The sequence below is a fragment of the Meriones unguiculatus genome, chromosome 1 (assembly GCF_030254825.1).
Source record: "Meriones unguiculatus strain TT.TT164.6M chromosome 1, Bangor_MerUng_6.1, whole genome shotgun sequence".
In the NCBI taxonomy this organism is placed as follows: domain Eukaryota; kingdom Metazoa; phylum Chordata; class Mammalia; order Rodentia; family Muridae; genus Meriones; species Meriones unguiculatus.
Window position 1 is genome coordinate 18,036,407 of NC_083349.1, and position 16,780 is coordinate 18,053,186.

Below are 16,780 nucleotides of genomic sequence, written 5' to 3' on the forward strand. Positions count from 1 at the left end.
TGAGAGGACCCATGGCTGCAGCCTTGGGGCTACGTGGCTGCTCGGTGGCCAGCTGTCCTCTGGCCCTTCCATTCTTTAACGCCTCAAGGGCAGCGCCAGATACGCGGGGGAAGTTTGGCCCAAGCCAAGAACGCGGTTACCTTGACGACCGCGACACTTTGGGGGGGGCGCGGGGGAAATACTGAGACGCTCCCGGCATGCCCCGCACGGCGCGGTGCCGGAAGTGAGCGAGCACTTCCGCCCGCCATCCCTGCCGGTTCCGACTGCTTGGTTGTTTGTGGTCCCAGCTCTGCAATCATGAAGGATGTGCCGGCCTTCTTACAGCAGAGTCAGAGCTCCGGGCCCGGCCAGGCCGCCGTTTGGCACCGTTTGGAGGAGCTGTATACGAAGAAGTGAGTTCCGAGGCGGGGCCGGGAGCCAGAGGGCTGTGCGAGGGCCAAACGGGCCTGAGCGGTCCGGAGGGTCAGGGATATGAAGGAAAAGGGTCGACAGCCTAGCAGAGCTGCTGCCAGGGTCCTGAATCTAGACTCTGCTTTCCAGCCTTACCGGCCATGACAGGCTGCCAAGCTTTGTCTTTTTTATGTTCTTAATTAACTAAAGGGGCCCCGGGTTGGCCTGTGATGCCAGCTCTTAATTCAAACAAGCAAATAGTTGTGAGGCTAAAATACCACCCTGTCGAGACACAGACCCCGGCAACTTGTACTAAGCATGGTTACGATTGTCTACAGCCGTAATTCTTCATTCTACAACCATTGACTCATCTATTCCTATTTTCTATATTATGTTTCATATTGGCCTTTTCCCCCCCAGATCCTAGTGTTTGAGTTTTTTTTTTTTTTTTTTTTTTTTTTGAAACAGGATGAACTTAAGAACAACTACAAATTTCTGACATCGATCCAGAGTTTTTTCGTGCAGGAACACCTGTCCTGCAGAACCTTTCCACACAGACATTCATGTGTTTTGATGGTGTTCAGCAGTTCTCTACAATTAGTGTTTTCAAGAGAAAATTTTCAATGTTTAGTACATTACTACTTGTATGGAGTAACATTATGTATTTTTCAAAAGCACTTTTTCTGCACCATTAAATGTTAGCCTTTCGTCTTGGTGTGAAATATGCTATGTTAGTATCCTGAAGGTGTGTATATTGGATTATTTTAAGTATTGGCTTCTTTCATCCTTTTTTCATCCCATTGACAAATAAAGAGACCGAATGTCAGTTTTCTATTTCTCCATGAGATGTTCAACTAATAAGTAAGGGCATGGTGTTCAAAATATGGTTGTAGAATTCCAAAGCTCTTCCAGTTGGCATTCATAGTGGGTGTTGGAGCACCCTCAAAAAAATGTTCTCTATCGTTACCTAAGAAGACTGAATCTTGGAGAGTGTGTGTGACCCAGGACTAGCAGTGTTAAGAAGTGAACTTGAATTAGTTGGCACATGTTTTAACTATTATATTTTGCAGTGGTACCTGGGTAGTACTTGGTGTTTGATGGGACCATCAAGGCTGAAGGCATCTGTTACTTCATATTAGTTTATGGATCTGAATGGCTTTTTGTTTTTTAGGTTGTGGCATCAGCTGACACTTCAGGTGCTTGATTTTGTGCAGGACCCATGCTTTGCCCAAGGAGATGGTCTCATCAAGGTAACGACTTAACAGATTATGTCGGGTGTACTCACAGACTTTAATTATTATTTTTATTTTTTTATGTGTGTATCAGAGAGAGAGAGAGAGAATCTGTGCGTGTGTGTGTGTGTGCCTGAGCCTGGGGAGTTGCAGGCAATTTTGAGCCAAGTTGTGTGGGTGCTTGGAACCCAATTTGAGTTTTCAAAATGCTCTTAACTATCACTGAGCCATCTCTCCAGCCCCAGCTCATATGTTTTGGTTGGTTGGTTGGTTGGTTGGTTGGTTGGTTTGATTTGAGATAGGGTCTCACTATGTAGCTCTGACTGACCTGGAACTTGCTGTGTAGACCAGGCTGGGATCATATTTACGGTCCACTGGCCGTAGCCTCCTAAGTGCTGCCGTTAAAGGCATGCAGTAGCATGTCTGGCTCTGCTTAGGGACTTTTAAATTAAGACAGAATCATCGGGCTTTCTGATGGTCACAATAAGCTGCACCTTTTCAGTAGTCACTTTGTGTTGAGGGCTGTTGTAAGGACTGTGTGTGCCCTTCAGGATAACACTGGGAAAGTGCTTTTATAGCTGTCTGTCTTTAATGTCATATTATAGACATAAATGACTTGCCATAGGTTACAGCTAGTAAATCACAACATTGAAACAGACTTTCTGGCTTTTTAAAAACTTATACTAGAGCTAGAAACATGGCTCAATGGAAGTGTGTGCTTAACATCTACAAGGTCCTGTGTACCTTACACAGCACCACCAAAACCAAACAGAGACCCTGGAGCAGTGGCGCACCTGTAATCCTAGGACCTAGAAACTTGAGGCTAGAAGATCATTAGTTCAAGATTAGCCTGGGTTGCACAGCAAGATTAGTAGGGAGAGAGATGATTTAAACGGCTTCCCAGTGCTCCCAGCCTGCCGTGCACATGGGTTCCACTAGCCCAGACATTTCTGTCCAGAGTAGTATAGAGAAGAGAATGTCTCTTCAGCTGAAGGTGAGAGGGTTGGAGGGGACTGTGTACCATGATATCTGTAATACAGCACTTTTAAAATTTTGTCAGCAGCAGAAAAAAAAAAAAAAGTGTGTGTTATACATTTTCCCATACTTCATCAGATTCCCTGGTGGATTTTCTCACCAGAAGCCTCTTTTCTGAAATTGTTTGTCATCTGAATTTGAAAGGGATAGTTAGCGTGCAATTATAGCTTGAGTTATTTCTCCTGAATTATAGTGCATACTACGGAGCTTACCACTCACCGCCTCACCTCCTGGGATTATTAAGATTTTATGGTTATTACTTACCAGTTTGACATTTTACTACCCTTAAGAAACTGCAGTTGCTTGTAAGCCTAAAGATTTTGCTGGGTATTTTGTCTTCAGGATTATGTGGAAAAATAATAAATCCAGATGCATTGCATGTGCTATATCATAGTGATATATAGTTCATATTTATCCTTGTATTTCTTTTTTTTACAATTTATTTATTATGTATACAATGTTCTGTCTGCATGTACACCTGCTCTCCAGAAGAGATATCAGATCTCATTATAGATGGTCGTGAGCCACCATGTGGTTGCTGGGAATTGAACTCAGGACCTCTGGGAGAGTAGCCAGTGCTCCTAACCTCTGAGCCATCTCTCCAGCCCCCTATCCTTTGCTTTCTAATCTTTAGTTGATAGTGCCGTCACCCCTCTTTTTGAGAAGGTACTTATTTTATTCTATGTTTAAGTATGTTTTGCCTTCATGTGTGTATGTGTACCATGAGCATGCTTAGCACCCTCAGGTTAGAAAAAGGCATCAGATCCCCTGGAATGGGTGTTACAGATGGTTGTGGACTATCATGTGGGTGATGAGAGCTGAACCTAGGTCCTCTGCAGTAGCAACAGTGCTGTTAACCATTTAGCCACCTTTCCAGCCCTTTCTGTGTTTTGGGGTTTTTTTGTTTGTTTGTTTTGTTTTGTTTTTTGGTTTTTTGTTTTGTTTTGTTTTGTTTTGTTTTTCTTTTCTTTTATGGTTTTTTGAGACAGGGTTTCTCTGTGTAGCCTTGGCTGTACTGGACTTGCTTTGTAGACCACCTTGGCCCCAAACTTGCAGAGATCTGTCTGCCTCTGCGATTGCCTCCCTGGGTGCTGGCATGTGCCACCACACCCAACTCCTTTCTATGTTTCTTAAACTATGAATACTGTCATTTATTTCTTCTGTCTTCTCCAGTAATCCAGGAGAGTCTTAGAAGCTCAGCATTTGCCACACGTGTTGTGTCTGTAGTACTGGCCCAGTGTCTGAGGAAGTATTCATGTGTGCTGAGTGACTAAGAAACTTGGTAATATAGGCCTATAGAAAGCCTATAGCTTTCTGAAATCTGAAGGAACTATATTCCAATTGGTTAGGGACACTTGACACTAAACCAGCCATTGTACTTGAAGTGCCTTGGGGGAGGAATGTAGGAACTGGTATTTGGGGGATTTTTATTTTTTTATTGTTTGGTTTTTTTTTGTTGTTGTTTTGTTTTTGAGACATAGTCTCTCTGTGTAGCCCTGGGTAACCTGGAACTAGCTCTGTAAAACAGTCTGGCCCCAAATTCACACAGATAGGCCTGCCTCTGCCTCCCAAGTGCTGGGATTAAAGGTGTGAGCTACCATGCCCATCTATTCAGAAGATTCTTACAGACCATTGTTCTGATTCTCAAAGTCAGGAGCTCTGGTTTCCTTCAATATTTCATTGTTGATCATTTATGTGGACTTTAATAAGCCCTGATATGGTTCTCCCATCATTCAACTAAGATTTAAGTGGTGTTCTCTATGTGATGAGCATTGTGGTTTTCAAAACTTGTACTTGACAATCTTAGTGCTGCATTTCTAATTAGAAGCAGTTTTGGGAGTCTGGTTTCCCAGAGTGAAGCTCATTCTGTGCTAATTTCCATCTTTGGTTTTGCAGCTTTATGAAAACTTCATCAGTGAATTTGAACACAGGTAATCCCCTTTTTTCAGTTTTTACTTCGAAACTGAATACATTAGTGCTTTTTAACACTCAAAAACTGGTGGTTTTTATTTCAGGGTAAACCCTTTGTCCTTGGTAGAAATCATTCTCCATGTGGTTAGACAGATGACCGGTAAGCCTCTGTTTGTCTTATAATAGAAAATAACAAATTGGCCCAGGTTTGGGGTGCATGCCTGTAATCCCCAGCCATGGGTGAGGCAGTGGGTGAACCTGAGTTACATAGTCCCAGGCTAGCATGGGATATATTATATATGAGATTTTTGTCATAAACAGAGAGAGAGAAAAAAAATGTTTATCTTGCCTAAAGATGTCTTAACTGGTAAAAAGCTCCTGCTGTTGCTGCTGGGTCTGACTTTGTTCTTGTTTCTATTCTAGATCCTAATGTGGCTCTCACTTTTCTGGAAAAGACTCGTGAGAAGGTGAATATGAAGTTTGAAAAGCATTTTTCATTATATATTGATTTGTAATTTATGTTTACACCTTTGGAAGTCATGTTCCTGGTCTAGGGGTCAAGGAGCAGTTGGTTACATGAATTTGCAACTTTGCTACTTAAATTTCTGAGGTTCCCTTGTTTTTTATTTTGTTTTAATCTCTTCAGGTAAAAAGTAGTGATGAGGCAGTGATCTTGTGTAAAACAGCAATCGGAGCTCTAAAATTAAACATCGGTGATCTGCAGGCAACAAAGGTGAGAGCGCAGTACTACATATATTCTTCCTCTGACGGTTTTTTAAAATATTCTAAGTTGTGGGGGAAATATTTTAACCTGGATTTCATTGTTTACCTGTTGTCACCTTTGTCTTATATGTTCCACCCCTCTGTTTTGTTGATTGTTTGGTTGGTTTGGGGTTAGGTTTTGTTTCCCATTTAAGGTTAAGTTGCTTAAACAAAGAGCATTCCCTGTGTGACCACAACTGTTTGTCCAGTCTGGACTCTCATCATGACAGGCAACAAGTCTCTCCATTCATTTCTTGCTCTTGAGCTGTTGAAGTTTTCTGTCCATATGTGTCTTAGTGTATGTCTGCGTGTATGTTTGTGCACCACTTGTGTATAGTGCCAATAAAGACCCAAAAAGGGCATTGATCCTTTGGAACTGAAATTATAGCCAGATGTGAGCTGCCATGTGGGTGCCAGAAAGTAAACCTCTGCAAGGGCAGCAAGTGCTCTTAATATCTGGGCCATCTCTTCAGCCCCTTTTGTGCCTTTTTCATTTCTGTCCAATTTAAAAGACAGGCATAAATAGAGGTAGCAGTGAGAACCAACATAATATTGTCAGTCCACCTTGTTTATCTAGAGACTGCATGTGCTTTTGTTTTGGTAACCATGTTAACAAAACTATTGGAAGTGATGGTTAGAAGTGTTGATGTTCTCATTGCCCTAAAGAGTACTTAACTTACTGCTTCCTAGCCCCAGATCATACCCATCCTGTTACATTTTGTTTTGAGGTATTTAAGACACACTGAAAGCTATGACACTCTGAGGAATGATATAATGGGCACCCTTAGACTTCAGCCAGTGTGAGAGCGGAGCAGCATGCAGGCAGGATGTCCTCAGTCTGCTAATCCCCCAGTGGCTCATGTGAGCCCACATCCACTAGTTACTGTTCTTGTTGCTGTGACCACATACCTGAGAAGAAGAAACTGCTAGGATGGTTTGAGGCGTACAGTCCATTTGTGGAGGAAAGGCTTGCCAGCAGGAACAAGGAGTGGTTGGTTTCAGTGAGCAGAGTTAGAAAAAAGCGGGTGCTCAGCACTTTCTTCTTTATTAGGCCAAGACCCCAGCTCTCATGGTGCCCACATTTAGGGTAGGTCTCCTACCTCAGTTACCCCAGTCTAGAAAGACCCTCACAGACAGCCCAGAGGTTGTCCCCTTGGTGATTCTAGATCCTCTTAAAAGATAAACTAACCATCACCGAGCGTGTGTATATACACTCACCTTAGTGTTCCCTTGCCAGATTTGTGAGTTGATATGAGTATAGACCACTCATTTTTACCCCTGCGATATTCCATTGTATATGTGTTTTACAGCGTAGGTATCTGTTCTCCTGTAAAAGGGTTGAGACCATTTATTGTTGTGCTGTTCATGTTAGCGTTTCTGTGCCTCATCTCCTTGTGTGTAGGAGTCCCCTGTGCATGTGTCTGAAGTGTTCGTGTGAGGTGTTCTACAGAACCTTACAGCCACCTCTGAGGCTCTCCGTTGCTGTGTTTACTAGCAACTCCACTCACATGTCTGCTGTTAATTGCCTTTACTGTCTTTTTCTACCGTGTCCTTATCTTTTTCTGCTCATTACCCCTGTAGAATGTGGAGTTACATCTTTGTCAGTCTAATGTTAACAGTCTTTGTCCTGGTATCTTAGACTTTCCATCTTTGTATTACTTTTAAGATCATTTACGTTGGCAGACAATTTTACTTCTTGTGTTTAGGAAACCATTGAGGATGTTGAAGAGATGCTCAACAATCTCCCTGGTGTGACATCAGTTCACAGTCGTTTCTATGATCTCTCCAGTAAATACTATCAAACAATCGGTAACCACGCGTCCTACTACAAAGATGCTCTGCGGTTTCTGGGCTGTGTGGACATCAAAGATCTGCCAGGTAACACAGTCCTCTCACAGTTCTCGGCACTCATGGAGTATGTAGTTGAATATAGCGGCTGTGAGGTGCTGAAGGGAGTAGGTCTTAAAGTGGAAAGCTTTGTGTACATTTTAGATTTCACATCATATTTGTCTCCAGGGTTGATTCATATCCCATGCATGCTCATCTTTCCAGTCTCTCCACTCTTCTGCAGGTCTGTATTAGTAGCTAAGTCAGATCCTTTAGCATCTCTCCAGTCCTCTGCAGGATGAAGGGCAAGTGAATTCCCCATAGCTGAGACCTGTGCTCCAAAGGAGTTCATTCCTGTGGGAATAAATTCCAGAGTCTTCCGAGGATCTGAGGTTGGAGGAAAAGCCAGAGAGTTTTAGTGAAAATTTAAGGACAGTGGTGGTGCATGCCTTTAATTCCAGTACTTGGAAGGCAGAGGCCAGCAGATCACTGTGAGTTCCAGGCCAGCCTGGTCTACAAAGCAAGTCCAGGACAGCCAAGGCTTCACAGAGAAACCCTGTCTTGAAAAGTGAAAAAGAGAAAACAAACAAGGAAAGTGTGTCTGAAAGAAATTTTCACCATTTTCTTGAATATGCTGTTGGTAGTAAGGAGACTGGCAACTCCTAAAAATACAGAAAAAACTTTGATTGCTCTGACTCATCAGAAATACATCAAAAAAGCAGCTACTGTTGCTATGAGAAGAAAAAGCAGACTTATCCAGCCTTAAGAGCTGTAGACTGTTGTAACCGTGACACAGTTGAGTGGCAGGGGTTGGGGTGGGGATAAAGGATCTTATTACTCCATTAAGTAGTATAAGCTGAGCAGTGAACAGATTGCATATCTCTATGAAGAACAGTCTAAACCCGTGGTATTTCTACAAAATTCACATATATATGGTTCCTGGTATAAGCTGAAGGAAGAGGTAGCTCATGTTGAGATTTCGTACTACAGCCGTTCTGATAAACAGTTTCTGTACCTTGTTATGTGAGCTTTATAAAGCCAGATGAGACTGGCTATAACTGGCTGTATCATTTTGTAGTGTCAGAGCAACAGGAGAGAGCCTTTACACTGGGACTTGCTGGACTTCTTGGCGAGGGAGTTTTCAACTTTGGAGAACTTGTAAGTTGGCCTGGTCTTTAGTAATGTGGGGAGGAGAAAAGTCTGACTTGTGCCAGCTTGCTGTCTCTGTCCCCACAGCTCATGCATCCTGTGCTGGAGTCACTGAGGAGCACAGACCGGCAGTGGCTGATTGATACCCTATATGCTTTCAACAGTGGTGATGTCGATAGGTTCCAGACGCTGAAGTCTGCCTGGGGCCAGCAGGTAGGCTTCATGTACCCCTGTGTCTACTCTTCCAACAGGGATTCACTAAGCCTTTTCCTACACACATCAGATGCCTGGGAGAGTCTAGATGTACACAGGACATTGGTGGCCAGGCTTGCTCTCCCAGAAACAGGGCGTTAGAGGTCTGGGTCGCTGCAGTGCTGTTCATGAAAGGCACAACGTGCTTCTTGGTGCTGGGTAAGGTGCATCATAGACCTCCCAAAGGAATCAGTGTCTGTGTGATGTTGAATGAGTGAAGAGATACAGGGTGAACCAAGGAAAAGGAAACTCAGCACATTTACTGAACTAAAGTGTGTGTGTGTCCAGCATGAGTAGGCAGTCCCCAGGGGCACAGTATAGCAGGGAGAGCAGGTGTAGAACAGACTGAATAAAAAGCCAGGAGAAGTAGTAGCAGTTAGCCAGTGGTGCTTCTCAGTAAATCAAGCCTTTTTAAATTTAGTTTCTTTATTTTTCTTTTTTCTTATTCATGTATATTCTATATTCATCAGTGGTGTGCACTCACATGTGTGTTTATGCATGTTCACATATTTGCATAAATGCATTCGGGGCACAAAGTTGATAACAGGAATCTTTCTCAAGTCATATTCCTTATTCACTGAGGTAGTGTCTATCACTTGAGTCCACAGCTTGCCTCTATGGCTAGTCTTGGTAGCCATTTGTTCTGGAGAGCCTCTGCCTCTTGTCTGCTCAGGCTGGAGTTACAGTGAGCAGCCATGCCACCTGGCCCACATGCTTTGTACTTGGGTTCTGAGGATCTGAAGTCTGGTGTAGGCACTGTTTTTTAAACTGTACTTGTTTGGGATTCCTTAAGCCTCTACCTCCCTTCCAACCCTACAAGCCTAGGTAAGAGAAAAGAAGATTAGAAGGGAAAGGGAATATATGTCTCTTTAGATTTAGTTCTAGCTGGATAGGGTAATTGGATTCTTCGGGGAAAATACCAATCTCAGTCATCAGAATATGTAGGAATCCAGCAAACGCAGACAGCAAACACAGTAGAACAAATAAGCAACCTTCTTCCTCTGTCCTTCTCCTCAGAGCCCCTTTCTGGGCTCTCATAGCTGTACCCTCTCAGAATCCCCAGAATTCCACTATCTGCAGCTGGCAAAGATTATTCCCCTCATGCCCTGCACAAGGTTGTTATCATTTATGGACAAACTAAGGCAGTCCCATACCCCATATGAATTAAAACAAAAACATATTTACATACCATAACAGTTTTTAAAGGAACCAAAACTTCCACTACAGTCTGGTCCTCTTGATTCATAACAGGCACTCTAATCTCTAAGCCCTTTCCCTGGCTCAATCACATCTCTTTTAAAATGAAATTATTAGAAGTAAATATTTCTAAAATACTAAGGGTGGTAGGAATTACAGTTATGTTGATCTTATACTTTCCTAAAACTTTAGATTTTCCTAATGTTTAATAAAAACTTGTAAAGTGTATATAGAATAGAGTGGGGTGGGTATGAGCAAAGGGTCTTTGAGAAGACAGAAAGCACCAGATCCAGCAAGATTGTAGTCTGATTGTAGGTTGACAAGTTAGCAAAGTGTGCTACACACAAAGTAAGGTGACCCAGGTACTGTGGTTCATGCCTCTAGTCCAGCTGAGGTCAGAGGATCACGTGAGAATTGGAGTTGAAGACCAGCCTAGGCAACATAATGAATGAGACCCCTGTCAAGAGAGAGGGCTGTAGCAATTTAGAAGAAGAAAAGAGATTCAGGGATATGTGAATGTCCTGAATTTAGGGATGTCTGAAAGTCCCTGCTGGGATTTTCTGTGGCAGAATATGACCTTTTGTTTTGGTTCTGAGACATGGTCTCCCATGTTCTGGTTTGTCTTGAACTCCTAGACTCAAGTGATCCTCTTGCCTTAGCTCCAGAAAGCTGGAACCACAGGAATGGCATCATGTCAGCTACAGACATCCAAAAAGATGAGTTTTAGTTCTCACCATAGTGAGAGTTTCTGATGCAAATTAATCGCTGGCTGTTTTGACCCAGCACAAGCCACTAGGCCTTAGGCACTTTCAGCAGACTATGCTTGCATTGTACTGACCAATAGGCAGTGTCACCCAAACCTTTCAAGACACAAGACTTGTCCTTTGCTGGTGGTGCCTCCACCAAGAGTCCTGAGGTTCCTATTCATGGTGTTTGTAACATCAGTGTAAATCCTGTTTCCTAAGTTCCTCCCTTGAGAAGCAGCCTGCTAGTCTGTTTCTTTTTTAAATTCTGAGACAAAGGGATTTAATATCACTTGGAGCTGTCGTGAGCCTCAGCTATTCACAATGTAAAATGCTCGGGCTTGCCCCATTTCTCTTTGTTTGGCCCAAAGTAGAATTTCAGAACCCATGTTTCTGTCTTTCTGTACTTCCCAGCCTGACTTAGCATCCAACGAGGCCCAGCTTCTGAGGAAGATCCAGCTGTTGTGCCTTATGGAGGTAAGACGCACCCAAGAATTTCTGTTCACAGTACTTGGCTCCACTCCTGTCTTTTTTTTTTTCCCCCTTTTTGCCTCTGCTCATTTAAGTTTGAATTTGGACCTTTTTTTTTTTTTTTTTTTTTTTAGTGTTTATTCTTTTGTGGGAGAGGGGTGCACACATGTGGAAATGAGAGAATAGTTCTCTCCCCTTCTGCCATATGGAATCTGAGGATTGAATTCTGGGTCGCCAGGCTTGACAACAAGTGCCTTTACCCACTGAACTATCTCACTGGCCCATGAGTTTGACTCTTAGACAGGCTCCCTTAGATGCCCTTCCCATTGAACCCGAAGTCAGTGTCTTGTACTGCCACTAATTTTGTGAAATACCCTTTCTATCCATTTGCTTTTCTGTTTTCTCCAATAGAACATGAGTAATACATTTAAAATTTTTTTAATTTTATTTACATCATGACTGAAGTTTCCCTGTGCAGTCCCTCCCTCACCTTCTGTCTCCCCTCCCCATCCGCTCTTCCTCCTATTCTCTTCAGAAAAGGGCCAGACCCCATGGATATCAACCAGCTATGGCATATCAAGTTGCAATAAAACTAGGCACTTCCTCTTCCATTAAGGCTGTATGAGGCACCCATTAAGGGGAAAGGGTCCCAAAGCCAGGCAGCAGAGTTAGAAGACAGCTCCTGATCCCCACTGTTAGGAGTCCCACAAGAAGATCACGCTACACAACTGTGACACGTGTGCAGAGGGCCTAGGTCAGTTCATTTAGGCTCCCTGTTTGGTAGTTCAGTCCCTGTGGCCCCCCATGGGTTCAGGATGGTTGGTTTTGTGGGGTTTATGTGGTGTCCTTGACCCTCTGGCTCCTACAATGCTGCCTCCCCCTCTTCCTGCAGGGTTCCCTAAGCTCCACCTAATGCTCGGCTGTGGTCTCTGCATCTGTTTCCATCAGTTGCTGGGTGAAGCCTCTCTGATGACATGTGGGCTAGATACCAGTCTATGAGTATAGTAGAATATCTTTAGGAATTATTTCATTGACTTGGGGGGGGGAGGGTGTTTTGTTTTGTTTTTTGCCATTCCTATTTGGTCTTCTCATGGGTCTCTGGGCTGTCCAGCCTCTGGCTCCTGAACTTCTGGGCAGTTCAGGGTGGCCTTTCTTCTCATGGCATGAGTCTCAAGCTGGACCAGTAATTGATTGGCCACTCTCTCAATTTCTGCACCACCTTTACCCTAGCATATCTTGTTTGCAGGGCAAATTGTAAGTCAAAGGTTGGCTGGGTTGGCGACCCAATCCCTTCCGCTGGAAGTCTTGCCTGGATACAGGAGATGGCTGGTTATAGATTATGCTATATCTTCCATTGCTAGAAGTCTTAGCTAGGGTCACCCTCATCAATTCCTAAGAGTTTCCATTGCCCCAGCTTCTAGATTATTCCAGAGATGCCTTCTAATTCCACTTGTCTCTCCCAGTACTCTTCTCCCTCCATCCTCCCCCACACCAGATCCTTCCTGTTCCCATCCCTGCTCCCACCTCCATCCACCATACCACAAGGACACTTGCTCAACTGTGTTCACAGCAGCTTTATTTGTAAGACCTAGAAGCTGGAAACTTTTAAAAAATGATTTATTTCTTTTTATTTTTACATGCATTGTTGTTTTGCCTGCATGTGTAACATGTATGTCTGTGTGAGGGTGTTAGATCTCATAGAACTGGAGTTACAGATAGTTGTGAGCTGCCATATTGGTGCTGGGAATTGAACTTGGGTCCTCTGGAAGAGTAGCCAGTGCTTTTAACGACTGAGCCTTCCCTCCAGCCCTGACAAAAATATTCTTAAAAAGCCAATTCTCTGACCACTTTAACTTAGAAAAATAGTTCTGTTTTTCAGATGACTTTCACACGGCCTGCCAACCACAGACAACTCACTTTTGAAGAAATTGCCAAAAGTGCCAAAATCACTGTAAATAAGGTATGGTTCTTAGATTAGGGTGTCACAGCAGCAGAGCTACCCCATCCCGGGCAGAGAGCTGGCCTCAGGGAGCACTGCTTTCAGCGTGTCTCATGCAAGCCCCTTGCACAGGTGGAGTTGCTGGTGATGAAGGCACTCTCAGTGGGTCTGGTGAGAGGCAGCATAGATGAGGTGGACAAGCGCGTTCATATGACGTGGGTGCAGCCTCGAGTGCTGGATTTGCAGCAGGTAAGGGGACTGAGCACCTGCCCCCCTTTGTGGATGTGGGTTATACCAGTGTTGTCCTAGTTTTATGTGGGTAGAAGCCATTTGGGAAGAAAACACTATTCCACACAGGGTGTTGGAGATGGGATTACTGCTGTAATTACTAGGTAATGCACACCCAGGTCTGATCCCTGCATTTAGAGGCTTACTGTGACAACAGTGTGGCTGTGTGACAACAGTGTGGCTGTGCCAGTTATGCTTCCTAATCTTAAAATTGGTACTCTGATCAGACATGTTCCTGGTTTTGTGACTTGATCCCATATCTTTACTCATAATTTGTGGATATTTAATCCTGTGATTTCCTCCGTTCTTTTTCTTTCATGTGAATTTTTAGAATGTCCTCATGATAAGAATTGGCACAGTGATTCCATCACACCCCTCTACCTTCAGCTCTGTTGCCCTAGCATTTCCCCAAGAGGATCTAGAGATTAGCACTACCACACAGGACCTGTGGCTCCCTTGTAGCCTGAAACCCTTGTGTTCCCGATTTGCCTTTAGATCAAAGGAATGAAGGACCGTCTGGAGCTGTGGTGCACTGATGTGAAGAGCATGGAGATGCTGGTGGAACACCAGGCCCAAGACATTCTCACCTAGTGCCCCAGGGTCCTGCAGACCCTGCCTCACCCTGCAAGGCAGTTTTGTGACCCCCCAAAACCATCACCGGAGATCTGTGTTGAATTGGATTCCTGCTAGGAGTAAGAACTGTGCTTGCTATAAAAGCAGAGATCTGTCATTGATGGGGGTGTGGTTACTTGGAGAAAGCTCTTCTGTAGGGCATTTGTAGCCTGCAAGAGGTGGGAGGGGCCTCCAGGCCTAGATGATAAGGAAGGGTACAGGTGGAGATGGGGACAGAGTGGTCTCCACACAAATCCACCTCAGTGGACCTTTTCCAGCACAGTCTGAGAATGCTCCTATAATAAATGCCTTTGCTTTGTTCTCTTGATGCTTCTGTTCTTGGACGTAGCTTCTTAGCCAATCCTATGTCTGAAGAAATGCACATGTAAGCTGGAACCCAAGGGTTGGTGGGACTAGCCTTGCTCCTCCCCTCCCACCATGCACAGGACTGCCACCAAGGAAGTGGGTCCTGTACTGTCAGACAAGGAGCACTTTTTGTAACCCTCTTGAGTGCTTCCTCAGACTCAGGCATCCACACTTACCACCTAGCCTCTCTAGGGCACTGCATATTCTGAGTGGTGAGCACGAGTCAACACAAGCACTAGGTCGACGGGAGAATTTAATGTATTCTTTCGGGGCTGTGCCACTTTATGCTGTGGAGCTTTTTTTGTAGCTTTCCAAGTGGGATAAGACCCATCCTGCAGGAACCAAGATGGCGACAAATATGACCGAGATCCCCACAGCCTGCTCCTGTGAAAAGAAGCAAACACGAATCTGGCCATTAGAAAGCTTGGACCTGGGCAGGGAAACTTCCCTGTCCTTAGACTCCTGCAGTGTGGGGCTTCTGCCTCAGCCAGAAGCATCACTTCAGCTAGAGATTACTGCCATTGCTCTCCCTCTCTCTAGGTTGGCCAGCCATAGTCCCCATTTGCCTTCTGCTTGTGAGCAAGCAGGTTTTGCTGTGTCAGAGAGCTTGGCAGCCTCGAGTCCTTGGCAGGGATTATGACCTCAGAAATCAGGAGAAACAGCCTTGGGCTTCAGAGCCCAGGATCCTGCCTGGCTAAAACAGCTCCCAGTGAGAAAAAGGTTCACTCCGCTCCTGTGATCTAGTCGTGCATTCCAGGGTGCTGTGCAGAATAGAAAAACTAAGATTTCTATTGTAATAAACAATATAGGGCCTTTCTCTGAAAGCAGTCCCATTCAGACCAAGCTGGGTGAGACATCTGCCCTGTATGGATATTTCATACAGTAGTGTGCAGTAGTGACCACACTAGGAACCCCTTGTTTTCAGTAGTTTTCTGTAGAGAACTGGATTCTGAGGCATCAATTTCATGGCTCCCTGAGTTCTCACCCTGCCCAACCCCCAAACATGACTTAAGTCCAAGCTTCCCATTCTTCATTCTTTTAGCTGAATCAGTACTTCACTTAGACATGACTCTTTCCTATTGACCTGATATTGAGTTTAAGCAAATTTGGCATAGAATAGGAATCTTAGTCTGGTCTGAGTCATTACTGTATGCCTGTGACCAAATAACCTTGTTCTTAGATTAATTTCATATGTAAGATTGGGTATGCTGCTGTTTTAGTTTCACCCTCAGAACAGCCCCCCTTTCCCCATAACAGTGGAATACTCGTTATGAGCCCTGCTTCCCACTTGAACCCTGTGCCCCCTCGTTCTGTCTCTGTTGACCTTGACCAGAGGTACATAAGGCCTGAAGAAAGTCTCCACCCCACCATTTGTAGCCCTTTAGGAGCCTGGCCCACAGGCAGTGGTGCCAGAACCCCTCTGCTGGCACTCAGACACTGTTTTGGCCTAGAACTCTGACATCTGGCACCATATTTACCTTTCCTTTATCACTTTAATCTCCTGTTGCCCTGAAGCCCAGGAAATGCTGCCTTAGAAGTTACTTACCGTGGCGGAAGTCGGGGTTTGGGCTGGCTTGGCAGAGATATGGGCTTTGGGAACCAGTGTATGCTTCACAGGCGCTTGGAGCAGCTTCAGGACAGGGGAGAGCCTTGGCATGATTCTTGCTCGGGTTGTACTCCTTCCTTGGCCCCAAAGAGGTACCTTGAGTGTCTGCTGCACGTACTCTCCTTGCTTGGCTAGTTAGGGCTTTTTATAGCTGGGGTGGAGAAATACAGCTGTCTCCTGTCACAAGACTTGGCAGAAGAGATAGCTGCTGGTAGCTGGGAGAGCCAGGCTACCCTATGATCTTGCTGTGAGTCCCTCAAAATGTAGGTAGATGGTGTAGGTCCTTCTGAACAAAATACACTTCTTTACAGAAAAAAAGACTTCAATGGCATAGGCCCAGGAAAGTCAGACTTAAAATACCAGAGATGTGGCAGGCTTTAAAAGTAAACCTTAAATCCTGGGGTATCAACCAAACAGTTGCATACAGAACACACGTCGACATTCCTGGATGAGGGACTGGCCTTCCCAGTCTCACACGGTACACTTTGATCTAGTAGCCCTATTGTCTTGAGTCCACATAGGTCTAGGCATAGCTGGGGTTTCTCTCCAGGGAGCAATGTGCTCATATTCGTGTATTCTGCATACAGCATACAGAATGACCTTAAAGGAACAAAAGTAGAGCACAAAAAGTAGGAACAAAAGAGAAAGCACTTTGTGAGTGCCAGTCGTGGGATGGAGCCATGCCTGAACGCAGACCATTGTCCCCACTCAGGGCACTAGGCTGGGCAAGTTCTCACACTCCGGCCTCTCTGCAGGTAGTGTGCTGTCCATTTCTCCCCAGGCTTACATCAGTCACTTGTTATCCTGCTCCTGGAAGACTGTCACGATCCTTCTAATGCAGACCCCACTCTCCCTCCCATGTGCTTGTCCTGACCCCAGGCAATAGCCTCTTTTCTTACCCCAACTGACTCCTACCAAATAAAAAGGGCAGTTTTCCAGCACTGTGTCAGCCTTGCTTTGCTTGGCTGCTGGTTTTCCTTCCATCTCATTCAGTCTCCTC

The 16,780-nt window shown here is 44.6% G+C and overlaps 2 protein-coding genes across 2 annotated transcripts; one reads left to right on the plus strand and one right to left on the minus strand.

Annotated features, from left to right (window-relative positions):
* Positions 1 to 202: 202 nt before the first annotated feature.
* Positions 203 to 14,136, plus strand: Psmd13 (proteasome 26S subunit, non-ATPase 13). The gene is made up of 13 exons (XM_021646165.2): positions 203 to 392; positions 1,562 to 1,640; positions 4,554 to 4,588; positions 4,673 to 4,728; positions 4,992 to 5,035; positions 5,215 to 5,301; positions 7,037 to 7,208; positions 8,236 to 8,315; positions 8,394 to 8,519; positions 10,913 to 10,975; positions 12,849 to 12,929; positions 13,041 to 13,157; positions 13,692 to 14,136. Exons 1-13 carry the CDS (start codon positions 298 to 300, stop codon positions 13,785 to 13,787), a joined length of 1,131 nt encoding a protein of 376 aa, XP_021501840.1. The 5' UTR covers positions 203 to 297; the 3' UTR covers positions 13,788 to 14,136.
* Positions 14,137 to 14,409: 273 nt separating this feature from the next.
* LOC110553885 (cytochrome c oxidase subunit 8B, mitochondrial-like) lies at positions 14,410 to 15,927 on the minus strand. The gene is made up of 2 exons (XM_021646136.2): positions 15,721 to 15,927; positions 14,410 to 14,558 (listed from the first exon to the last, which is right to left on the minus strand). Exons 1-2 carry the CDS (start codon positions 15,829 to 15,831, stop codon positions 14,457 to 14,459), a joined length of 213 nt encoding a protein of 70 aa, XP_021501811.1. The 5' UTR covers positions 15,832 to 15,927; the 3' UTR covers positions 14,410 to 14,456.
* Between the last annotated feature and the right edge of the window lie 853 nt (positions 15,928 to 16,780).

Excerpts from the sequence above, each read along its gene's own strand:
- Psmd13 (XM_021646165.2), top strand. The coding sequence starts at position 298 with ATGAAGGATGTGCCGGCCTTCTTACAGCAGAGTCAGAGCTCCGGGCCC. Across the intron at positions 5,302-7,036 it reads GTGATCTGCAGGCAACAAAG|GAAACCATTGAGGATGTTGA; the intron begins GTGAGAGCGCAG and ends TCTTGTGTTTAG. Across the intron at positions 10,976-12,848 it reads AGCTGTTGTGCCTTATGGAG|ATGACTTTCACACGGCCTGC; the intron begins GTAAGACGCACC and ends TCTGTTTTTCAG.
- LOC110553885 (XM_021646136.2), bottom strand. The coding sequence starts at position 15,831 with ATGCCAAGGCTCTCCCCTGTCCTGAAGCTGCTCCAAGCGCCTGTGAAG. Across the intron at positions 14,559-15,720 it reads AAACCCCGACTTCCGCCACG|GAGCAGGCTGTGGGGATCTC; the intron begins GTAAGTAACTTC and ends TTCTTTTCACAG.